This window comes from Pleurodeles waltl, chromosome 5 (genome assembly GCF_031143425.1).
Source record: "Pleurodeles waltl isolate 20211129_DDA chromosome 5, aPleWal1.hap1.20221129, whole genome shotgun sequence".
Taxonomy (NCBI): domain Eukaryota; kingdom Metazoa; phylum Chordata; class Amphibia; order Caudata; family Salamandridae; genus Pleurodeles; species Pleurodeles waltl.
This window is the reverse complement of record NC_090444.1, coordinates 525,299,028-525,311,308: the sequence shown is the minus strand read 5'-3', so window position 1 is coordinate 525,311,308 and position 12,281 is coordinate 525,299,028. Positions and strand designations below refer to the sequence as shown.

At 49.0% G+C, this 12,281-nt stretch overlaps 1 protein-coding gene across 1 annotated transcript; it reads left to right on the top strand.

The window, feature by feature from the left end:
* The first annotated feature begins 4,115 nt into the window (after positions 1–4,115).
* Positions 4,116–8,547, top strand: NKX2-4 (NK2 homeobox 4). Its single transcript, XM_069236723.1, has 2 exons — positions 4,116–4,727; positions 7,098–8,547. The coding sequence occupies exons 1-2, from the start codon at positions 4,370–4,372 to the stop codon at positions 7,739–7,741; spliced, it is 1,002 nt and encodes a 333-aa protein (XP_069092824.1). The 5' UTR covers positions 4,116–4,369; the 3' UTR covers positions 7,742–8,547.
* Positions 8,548–12,281: the final 3,734 nt, after the last annotated feature.

The following is a 12,281-nucleotide window of genomic DNA, read 5'->3' as shown; positions in this document are numbered from 1 at the left end:
AGATTACCTGCATTTACGGGCACTGCTACATTTAATGGGAGATTACCTGCACTTATGGGCACTGTCTATACATTTAACGTTAGAGTACACGCACTTCTCAGCACTACCAGAATACATTTAATGAGACACTAGTGGCACTGCTGCAATACATTTAAATGGGAGAGAACCAACACTTTTCGGCACTGCCACTACATTTAACGGAAGAGTACAGGCACTTCTCCATTACTTTTATTGGGAAATTACCGGAATTTATCGGCACTGCCGCAATACTTTTAAAGGGCCCGCACTCCTCAGGAGCAAACAGGCACTCTAAAGAGTGAATATCCGGCTTCTGCACTAGAGACATTACCCGAACTCGTTGTAATGCACGTTCTGTGGCAAAACGGGTGAGGGCTTTGTGAGGCAGAGGGGTTTCTACAGGAGGGTATTATCTAACGCTCTCAGTGACCCAGCGCCTAGAGACGCTGGTAACCCGCTCGGTGTAGACAATGCGGCAGCGAGGCCTCCCCACCAGAACCTGCGGAGACGGGGTAGCGCAACACCTACCAGCCCAGGCACCCCCCCCCCCCCCCAAAAAAAAGAAAGTGCTTAATGTGTGTACATTTACCGTTTTAAAAAAATGTTAAATTAGTAGTAGTTAATCTTCTAACCCTAGGACGTTGCCTTAAAAATTTGTAAATTTGCGCATATAAAAACAGAATAACGCAAACGTTGGAAAAAAGAGCCAGCCCTTTTCCCCGCGGTTGTATTTTCGGACAACTACACGCAGCCACACGGCACCCTGCTATCAGTCCGAGAGTGCGCTTCGGCGTCCCGCATTTGGGTATGAGGCGCTATATGAATGTTGCAGTATAATACGTCCTCTGCGATTAATCCCGCGCGTGCCTTATATCAAATGAGTACAGATCATTCACAAAATAAATCTGACGTAGAGCGTTCGCTTGAGGTATAGTGCAGCAGAGCCCGGCAAAGTCTAAGTTGGGTTATTTGACGGTAGTTTGCTGCAAGAAATAAAAGCACCAACCGCACAAATAACTTGTTTATTTTTCTCCCGGGGTCACGGAGCGCTTCGTCGACATTATTGCGCTTCTAGTGAAACTGTGTAATAATTTCTGCATACTTGCAATAGCGCTACAACGGGTCACTTAACGGATAAAATATTAAACAACCGAATGGTTTATAATTAATGGCGCTAAAACACTGAAATAGCTGTTGATGTTTCCACGTTCGTTTCGGTGTCATTTGATCTCCAGTCTCCCCAGACGATTTACTAATAACACCAGTTTCTCCGTCCCCCAAGTCATCTGGATAGATATTCTCCTGTATCAGATATTTCGATGTGAAAAATGGCGTCAAGGTAAACGAATTTAGAAAGGTTACTGAACGGATGTTTCTAAATAAAAAAAATAGCTGTACTCATATGCAGAGAGGCTACTGCCCCCCCCCCCTCCACCCCACCTCACCCCCCCCCCCCCTTTGCGGGGTGCTCACTTAAGGTCAGATGGCGAGGACTCCCCAGAGGCTCTCGGCTGGGGTTAAAGGGTGAGCGGGGGCCTTTCCTCCAGGGGTGTAACATAAGCTCCCGCAGCCCCAGCGGTGCGAGGGGGGGCAGCACCAGGGGGGCCCTTCAGCAAAAGCGGTAGGTGCTGGGCCGGAGGGGGGGGGGGGGGCTCCTGCTTCTTTAAGCTACTACACCCCGCCCCCCCCCCCCCCCCCCCGAGGCTCTTACTTACACTTAGTGGGTTAGGAGGGCCTCTCTGCTTTCTCCAAGGCCCTCTCTTGGTGATGAGTGAGAGGGCCCCTCCATCCTCCGAGGCTCTCACTGGTATCCAAGTGTAAGGCCCTTGGCTCCATTCGAGGCTCTCACTTACAGTCAGTGGGTTGAGGGGTTCCCTCTGCTTGAAGGCCCTCTCTTGTGGTGAGTGAGAAGGGCCTCTCCATCCTCTAAGGCTCTCACTGGTATCCACGAGTAAGGCCCTTGGCTCCCTCCGAGGCTCTCACTTACTGTCAGTGGGCTGGAAGGGCCTCTGCTTTCTTCAAGGCCCTCTCTTGCGGTGAGTGAGAAGGACCTCTCCATCCTCCAAGGTCCTTGTTGGTTTCCATATGTAGGGCCCTGGTTTCCTTCCGGTCTGTGCTTACGGTCAGTGGATGAAGAGAGTCCCTCTGCTTCCCCTGGGCTGCCCTTTGTGGTCAGTAACTGATGATGGAGGCCCTGCCACTGCCTCCGAGACGCTGGCGTGTAGTCAGTGGGTTAGGGGGCTCCTCCGGTCTCTCCAGGGCTCTCGCTGGTGGTCTGTGGGTGTAGCGGCCCCTCTGCTTCTTCCAGGACTCTCGCTTAGTCGGTAGGCGAGGAGAACCCTTCCGCTCCCAGAGCCTCTCCAGTGAGAACGGCCCCTCTTCTCCGTCAGAGGTCCTAACCAGAGTCCATGAGGACCCTTCGCTTCTCTGGGGCTCCCACTTATGGTAAGTGGATGGCAAGGGCCCCTTGTGTCTCTCCGGGGTTCTGGTGTGCCCCTACTTGTGGTTAGTGAGAGGGATGGGCCCTTCCATTCCCTCCTGGTCTTTCACTTGTTGGAGAGAGGAGCACGACCCCAGCACTCTCCGAGGCTCTCACCTGTGCTTCCTCTGAGGGTCTCACTTGTGTTCGGTGATTAGGAGGGCCCCTCTATCCCCTCCGACGCTCTCAGGTGTGGGCAGAGGGTGAGGGAGGACCCTTAGCTTCATGACGGTTAGTGAGCGGGAAGGGTCCCTCTGCTCCCTCCAGGACCCACTTGCGTCAGTGGTCGGGAAGGGCCCGGTTGCTTCCTCCGGGACATTTAGTTCTGGTCAGAGGGCGGGAAGGCCCCTCCGCTCCCTCTGCGTGGTGCTAGGGGTACCCCGAGGGCGCTGGCTCTGCACCTTGCGCAGCCAGGGACTTGCTGACATACTTGTCGTCCGCTGCCTGGATCCTGGAGCTCCTTTACTTGAGGGCAGGAGCAGAGGCTGGGAGACAGGCACCTAATGCCCAAACAGGCCCTGTGCGCAGCGGCGAGCCACAGCTCCGGCTCACAAGAGGCCCTTGGCCGAGGCGGCGGCTCGCACTCAAAGCCATCGTGGCGTGCTTGTGTGAAGAGGGGTCACACGAAAAACGTATACACATTCGACGTCCCCATCCCAAGCATTCTGAGAGTGTTTTCACATGGTTCTGGATAGTGCTTGTGATATAGATATATAAATACACATACAAAAAGCGCGGAACTCCTGGAACTTGACAAGTTTTACTTCGAGCACTCTACAACACCGACAATCCACAAAACAAAAACAAAAAATGCTGCCGCATGGGTATGGTGCCGTTGTTGAGTGCGCCGTATAAAGGAGTTGCTCTACGCCTAAATATTGGGAAGTACCTTGCAGTCTAAGCCTGAAAGGGTGTATATAAGAGAGTGTGTGTGTGTATATATATATGTAAAACATCATTGGTGATGATTGGTGAAGTTTATGACTGCAATTAAAAAGCACAAACATTCTCCTGGAGTTCAGTGTTGCAATCGGTACCAGTTGTTTTGTTTTAAATATAGTCTAGAGGAAAGGCCCATTCCTCTCGTTTGCACCAGCATGAAATATGCGCCACAATGAGGACCGTTTTCTTTGACTATACATATATATATGTATACACACACACACACCAGCAGCCCTCATGACAATAATGGTAATATTTATTGAACGCCACCTGAGCAGGCCTATGTGCTATTCTTAAGGCCAGAATCCACATACTCCATGCTATACACTATACATATCCATCCCATATACACGCTTTTTGTGTACACATATGTGCTACTGGCTGTGCAAGGCTGAATCTATAATAGAAATAAACCATCGACCTTAAGGCGCTACCTCACATCTGGGCGCGCTGTAATACACCTGCTAGGTTTTGTTTACATCAGTGACACTAGGGGCCGTTCGTCTGATCTATGTGACGGGGGGTGGGGAGAGTACCACCAGAGCAGGCCCACCCTGGTGCTCATCTTCTCCTTCCCAGGACCAGGCTCACCCTCTAGTGACCGACTTACGGACAAGAGCCAGCGGCTGGATGTCAGCATAACGTGCTCTAAGCGCACGCAGCGCTGCGGGCGGACAGCTGTCAATGATGAACATTGTTCGCGGTGTGCCCGTGGCTCCTCCTCTTCTCCTTTCTGCCGTACACCCCCCACCCCCCATCGTGTTCTTTACCTCTCCCCCCGCCCTCGCCCGGGAGTCTGCAGCAAACCTGGCGCCGGCTAAAGTAAACCCGACATAAGAGCGCGGCGCGCCCGGAGCAGGCGCCCCCTTCCGCCCGCCAGCAGCGAGGGCAGCGCGGGGCGGACCCACCCCTGGCTCCGGCCGCCGAACCATGTCGCTGAGCCCCAAGCATACGACGCCCTTTTCCGTGACGGACATCCTGAGCCCCATGGAGGAGAGCTACAGGAAGCTGGGCGGCATGGAGGGCGCGGGCGGCTTCCCCCTGGGAGCCTACCGCCAGGGCCAGGTGCCGCAGGCGGCCGTGCAGCAGCACGCCCTGGGCCACGGCACCGCCGCCGCCTACCACATGCCGCACGGGGTCTCGCAGTTCAGCCACGGGGCCATGGGCGGCTACTGCAACGGGGCCATCGGCAACATGGGCGAGCTGTCCGGCTACCAGGACGGGGTGAGGGGCGGCGCCGCGGCCGGCAGCTGGTACGGGGCCAACCCGGACCCCCGGTACTCCACAAGTAAGTGTCCGCCATCCACTCCATCTCCTCTCCACTTCCTTCGGCCAAACCAATTTTCCGCACAGGGAAGATTACTTGCAGAATTTAACTGCAAACTCGTAGCCACAATAGTTATAAAAAATGGTTAGGAATTCCACTAGCCTTTAGCAACACGTGTTTAATTTCAATGTTTGTGACATTTAATATTCGAACTAAAATTTGGAAACCCGACTAACGATTTTTTTCGTTATTCATTTAACGGTTCCTGCTGTTGATTTCATAAATAGATAAGAAAAGAGATACTCCAAAACCTGTCACAGTCGTTAGGCAAGGTCCCCTAACGCAGTTATATAAATATGTCGATTTATCTAGCCATCTCGGATTGCAGAAATACATACCACTATATTTAATCTGTTAAGTAGCACATCTAAATTAATTTGTGCATTAGTTTTTTTTGTACTTTTAAACTTTACCATTTTAATAAAATCTGACCAAAACGATGTGCGCGAGTAAAGCAATAAAAAACTAGGATTTCAAAAGGATTAAAATTACATTAAGGACCATTTGGCTACTATAATTAAAATGTCATACGAATTATTGGCGACAAAAAGAACCAGACAAACTTTTGGCAAGATATCGATCTTTTGCTATCTGGCAATTAATACCTCGGAATATATGTCGTGCCGCTCTTTAAACATAATGTGAAAATACAAACACACCGAATTTTGACTTTTTCATTATTTTATACAATACCTTTTATTTACGACACCGCATGTAGAATATCGGCTCAATGAAATTAACACTTATTTTGGATTACAAGCATTTCCAAAGTCACGGATTTGTGTTTAAATGAACTGGTTGTTTGAATAGAAAAAGTGACTTAACTAAATATGTCATTTACAATCAATACGGATAAATATTCCAAATAATACGAGAATATTTCATAGAAACGAATAACTCTACACTTTGTATGTATTAGAGTATATTCCAAATCAAATTAGCATATTTGGGATCAGTCTTCTCGAAGCATCGGTTCAGTGCACTTTTTCGTCTTAAAACTCGGACATGGCTAGATTTCAAGTGTCCCGACGAGAATCTCTTGTTGATGCATCGATGGTGCCTCAGATAAGTGCATGTGGTTATTTCCACCTGCAGTAGATACCTGCACGCTATGTTCCACCTGTAGCAGCAGATCCCTTCAAGCGCTGGTTCGCCTGCAGAAGTTCACGCTGTTTCACCTGCAGCAGATCCCTGCACGCTGTTTCACCTGCAGCAGATCCCTGCGCTATGTTTCACCTGCCGCAGATCCCTGCACGCTATGTTTCACCTGCCGCAGATCCCTGCACGCTATGTTTCACCTGCCGCAGATCCCTGCGCTATGTTTCACCTGCCGCAGATCCCTGAGCTATGTTTCACCTGCCGCAGATCCCTGCACGCTAGGTTTCACCTGCCGCAAATCCCTGCACGATATGTTTCACCTGCAGCAGATCCCTGCACGCTGTTATGCTTCTCCTGCAGCAGATCCGTGAACGCTATCTTCCACCTGCTATAGATCTCTGCATGCTATTTTGCCATCTGCAGTAGATCCGTGCATTGCTGCCTTCTCATCTGCAGCAGATGTGCATGCTGGTGTTTTCATTTTGATTCCCTGCAGTAGATCCCTCCACAGTATTGGATTCACTCCGCTCCTCTGCAGCAGACCGATGCACGCTGTTGCTCTCACCCTGCTCCTCTCTAGTACCAGCCCATGCCCTTGCTTTCACTTTGCTCCTCTGTAGTAAATTACTTCATACTGGTGCGTGTACTCTGCCTCTGTACAGTAGATCAGCACATGCTATTACATGCATCATGTTCCTCTGCAGTAGACAAGTGCATGCGGTTACTTCCGTGCTGCTCCTCTGCGGCAGATCACTTCACGCTGTTGCTTTCACTTTGCACCTGTGTAGATCACTTCATCCTGTTGCTTTCACTTTTCTCCTCTGCAGTAGGTCCGCTCATCCTGTTGCTTTCACTTTTCTCCTCTGCAGCGGATCACTTCATCCTGTTGCTTTCACTTTTCTCCTGGGCAGTAGGTCCGCTCATCCTGTTGCTTTCACTTTTCTCCTCTGCAGCGGATCACTTCATCCTGTTGCTTTCACTTTTCTCCTGGGCAGTAGGTCCGCTCATCCTGTTGCTTTCACTTTGCACCTCTGCAGCGGATCACTTCATCCTGTTGCTTTCACTTTTCTCCTCGGCAGTAGATCCGCTCTTCCTGTTGCTTTCACTTTGCACCTCTGTGTAGATCACTACATACCAGGCCACACTGTTGCTCCCTCTGTTACTGTGCGCAGGATCCCTGGCTGCTGTGTTTCACTCTGCCGACACCTTGTCACTGACCCTTCTTTTGCTCAGTTTCCAGGTTCATGGGGCCCTCCGGCGGGATGAACATGGCCAGCATGGGCGCGCTGAGCGGGATCGCCGAGGCCGCCAAGTCCATGGCCCCCCTGCACGCAGCGCCCCGCAGGAAGCGGCGGGTGCTCTTCTCGCAGGCGCAGGTCTACGAGCTGGAGCGACGCTTCAAGCAGCAGAAGTACCTGTCGGCGCCCGAGCGGGAGCACCTGGCCAGCATGATCCACCTGACGCCCACCCAGGTGAAGATCTGGTTCCAGAACCACCGCTACAAGATGAAGCGCCAGGCCAAGGACAAGGCCAGCCAGCAGCTGCAGCAGCAGGACGGCTCCCTGTGCCAGCAGCAGTCCCCGCGCAGGGTGGCAGTGCCAGTCCTGGTCAAGGACGGCAAGCCGTGCCAGGGCGGCTCCAGCACCTCCTCTTCCAGCCAGGGCCAGCAGAGCGGGGTTGCGCTGCCGACCTCCAGCAGCGCGTCCCACCAGCAGCAGGTGAGCGCCCTGAGCCAGGAGCCGGACCTGGATGACATGTCCCCCAGCCCACCCTCCATCCACAGCCAGGTGGCCGGCATGGCCCAGATGGACGCCTCGGGGGTCGACTACAGCAGCGGCATGGTAAACGCCAACCTGCTCTACGGCAGGACATGGTGATGAGCGGACTTATGCGTCCACGCGCGGCGATGACCACTGTGGCAGCCACGGACTCGAGCGCCCACATAAAGAGCACACGGTAGCAGCACCACGGGTACCAGAGGTGATGGTGCGGGCTTTCTTGTGACTGTCAGGGAAGCGCATGTAAGAGGACAGAGGACCGCGGGAAACCTGCATATGGAAACGAAAAAACGAATATCGATGAGGTCATGAGAGGTTGCCGCATAGATAAACCATATCCCCTTCTTTTCCAGCTATTTAATAAATTGACCCGAAGAAAGTGGGCTAACATGTCACACTGGTTACCACTGCTCAAAAACTAACCCTGCCGCCCCCGCAGCCACTGACAGGCTTTAAGTCGGCATCCCCGACACCAACGGAAAATTTACAGTAGACGTCTTGAAGACTTTAGTTTCTTCTAGACGCGAATTAATTTGTACAAGTCCCACGCCTTCCCCAAGTATAATCTAAAGTGCGATTGAAACAAATGTTATTACAACTCGTGGTCAACAATGCTTCCTGTGACGACCTCAGCCAGTGGGAGAGTCAGAGCGCCTACAGTGGCGACAGGTCCCACTTAGCTGGAGAACTCGTGGCAATGAAGGAAGCGGAGGTGTATGGACGCGAACTTGGACTCAGGCGGCGACCCCGAAGCCGACCAGCTCGGATGTTGGAAAGCTCTCTGCAGACCTCAACCCCACGTTATTTAATATTCAGACAACACTTTAAATGAATACTAACCCCCATTGCACCCCACTGACATTTTAAGGCTTCACCCAAGACCCATGCATCACTTGCCAATAACTCCTTCTGGGGGGGGGGGGGGGGGGGGGATCTCACAGCGGCAACATACCCCGCCTCGCTTACATTACTGCTTCAAAACAGGTACCACCGGGCGCGCACACACAAAAGTTTAAATGAAATCTCGCAGTGATTGAGCCCCCTGCATTTCCAGGTCGCTGTAGACTAGAGAATAGTGTTAGAATCCCAACCAGCCCAACTTGGCGCGTTTCCTCCAAGGTGGATACAAGAACCGCGAATTTCGGTAATGTCGGAGTCAATCGCATACAGGGAGCTCATTGTATAGGGCGCGTTTTAAAATGGTTTATTTGGGGCCAAACGCCTGTTTAGGTCATATCTCACACACACACAAAAAAAAAAAAAAACAGACGCGTAACTAAATTCTATGTCATCTTACGAACAGTCATATTGAGTTTTCCCTAAAATAAAAAATAAAAAAAAGGAAAAAACATACAATTAAGCAAAGGGGTACAAACCTCATCGGCGCAGTTCAGTTGTGTGACCGGTAGTGGTCGAATATTCAACCACATTAAAAATCGTTTTACTCGCCAAAGTCCATTTATTATTTTAATTATAAAAAAAAAATCAACCTGCCAGCAAGTGAAAGGCCCTTTCTAAATTAAATAATCGTTTAATGTCAGCGTACCATCAAATGTAATTTACAGACACTCGGTCATAGCACTGATTAAAGCCAGGGCAGGGCATGCTTTTTAGGCTCCCGGCAGGAATATATTGAGCAAAACAACAAGTTCACAGATTAAACACTTGGTAGACAAATTATATATATATATCAAAGTAGTTTTCCGGGCAAAATGGCTCGCTTTGGAAATTTCTAAAAATATGCCCACGCTTTTCAAAATAACTAATTCGGTTTCTGGTTTTCGGACACAGAGGTAAGCCAGCTATGTTTGAGTTGTGCACAACAGAAACTACTTCCACGCCACTCTTTCACAAACGGAACCAGGCTCGAGTCTCTGTTTACAAACAAGATGGCGGCTTCAGGGGGCCTTCAAAAATTCAAACAGACTAGAATAGGTCATTTTGGTTCTTTGCATCAAAACAGCGCCCAACTGTTTTAAAAATACAGCAAAACGTAGCCGGAGCTCTGAATTATAAACTTCTACACACAGTGGTGGCATTGATTGGTGGGGGGCGGCAGTGATTAGTACGGGCCACATGCGTGAAGTATGTGAAACTCATTAACTGAAGAGGGTGACAAGTACATGCAGCCGGGACAAGCTGCCCACAGCATCTTTTTAATACCCCCAACAGGGAACCATTATTAAACTTCATTGGGAGCCTTTTTGTTTCACATTCACATCCCCCGTTCCGCAAATAAAGAATAATTTAAAGTAAAGGGTGAAGGCTCAAATACATTCATATTTTAGTAAATCGCGTCTTAGCTGCAAACAAACATTTATTAAGATGCCGATCTTTGGGTTTATTGGCTGCACGCACTTAAGGTACCAAACAAAACTGGAAAGGCTAAACAAATAGCGAGCTTTGCTTTTACAGACATCCGGGACAAGTTAAACAGTCATTGTCGGAAAAGCCAGAACGTGGTACTCCCAGCGCAGCTCCACGCTCCGATAGCGGGGATAACAGGAGATACGGCGTCTCCTCTAGAAATGTACTTAAAACATGTCAGGATAGCGTCACAGGGACTATTACAAAATCTCCCGCCAGAGACCTGCAACTTTTAACCCTTCAAGGAAGAAGGGTAAGATACCAAGAGCACACGGTTTCTCCACGCCCGCTCAGATGATGGTATACTCTGTTTTCACATTGCTGAGGTACTGTTTTTAATATCAGACAATGTCTTCAGTTTGTAATGTATTTAAATGGCGTCAGAGCACAACTCAAGTTGTAGAACACAGGCTGTGTACGTGAACTTTTATTGCACCCCTGCCGGTCTCCTGTTGTGTGTGAAGGGCCGTTCACTTTGTAGGCTAATAAAGGTGACCTTTTCCAACTTCGACGTTTAATTATTTAAAGGATTTGTTGTGTTGATGTTTGCTCGCTGCTTCAGAAATTTATCATTTTGTTCTACCAGTTGTGACTATACCGTTTAAGTTTTGTCTGACGCGGATTTAAGGCGCAACCCCTCCCCCCCACAAAAAAAAAAATCCGTAGCTACAATCCAAAATGCAGGTGCGCATTTTAAATTTTAGTCTGAAGCGTCAGGGCTGTTTTGGAGCAAAATAACATTGTTTTTAAACAAAGGCCAAGTAGAAAGCTGGTTTTATTCATAAATACATGTCAGAGTTGCTGTGAATGACGTTAATAATTTAATATAATAATGATGAAGACGACACGGTATGTGGCTGAGTATGTTTGACCTTCCCCCCCCAAAAAAGCACAGCACAACAGCAATCACCTACAGACAAGTAGGAAAAGTGACCAGCAAATGTTTTATAAACTTCCCACGAGCACGCCCAGTCTTTTTTTTTTATTCCACACACCCACTAAATTTAGAACATTTAATTTTAAACTCCCCTGGAGGAATCCTTCAGTGGATCCGCGGACTGGATTCATCAGCGCCGTTGCCATCTCTATACTGTGTCCGTGACGCTGCTTTATGCCACAGTTTAATCGGGGAAACTCATTGTCCGCCGAAAATGTTTTGCGTATACACGGTTGGCTCATTTGTATTTTATTAATCATGTTGCAGTTAATTAAAACCTTTACATGAAAAGAAAAAAAAAAATCACGTTGCAAATATAAGACAGACGCGCCAGCGAAAAATACAACCCTATCTGAAACCGTGTCCTTTCAAACTCGCCCGGTCATGGTCCATAGGAGAGCTCGGGAGAGTCAGGGGTCCTTTTCAGTGCCACACACGCAGGATAGAAGTGACTACCCAAGAGGGGCAACGTGGAGGATTCTAAGTTGTTCAGGCAGGTGGAGCATCAGCTTTGAACAGTCTCCGCAGTGACTGTACACTTTACTAGGCAGGCTATTACTGGGTACTAGAGCCCTGCAACCAGTTTAGGGGGGGCACTGCTAGATCAAGATTTCCACCTACTGCGGCTCTCCCACACCAGTGCGCAAAAATAGGAGGATTTTAGAGGGACGGGTAAAATGAGATTATCTTTGAGCCCTTTTAAAGGTGACCACTAAGAAAACTAGTGCACCAAGTGCCCACCCAATACCAGCATTGACGAAAATACTAGAATTAATAAAAGCACACACGCTACTCTTATTTCGCGACTGCAGTTTTAAGGTAGAAGTGCATTAAAATAAGTATGTGAACTGATGCTGCATGCAATGGGGGCGGAGTCAGAGTATGAGGGCGGGGTCAAAGGTGTGGCTAAAAAAACAAAATTATGTACGTTTGTGTTTCACCTTTACATGTAAAAGAAGTCAAAGGTTTATTGAAAATTACATTTCAAAATGAAAGAACATCTGGTTGGTGCAATAGAAAATAGAGGCTTGTGTATTGTTAGTGCTACGTAGGCCCAGCCTGTGACCGAGAGGGCCGAGACATGCAAGTCATTATGTTAAACTTGCATTACAAACACAGCAAGACAAACTGCGATCAAAAATGCCAAAAGGTTTCAGATAAAACGGTGCTTCCAAAATACAGATTATGAAAATACCCCTACTGTACATAATAATGTATTTGTATATGGCTACCTTGACAACAGCACACTTCACAGCTCAGCTGGTATCTTCTTTGCACTGCCAGTCGACAAAAAATACGTCTGTCAAAGTTTTATGCGATTGGATCAATTAGTTT

Excerpts from the sequence above, each read along its gene's own strand:
- NKX2-4 (XM_069236723.1), top strand. The coding sequence starts at position 4,370 with ATGTCGCTGAGCCCCAAGCATACGACGCCCTTTTCCGTGACGGACATC. Across the intron at positions 4,728-7,097 it reads GGACCCCCGGTACTCCACAA|TTTCCAGGTTCATGGGGCCC; the intron begins GTAAGTGTCCGC and ends TCTTTTGCTCAG.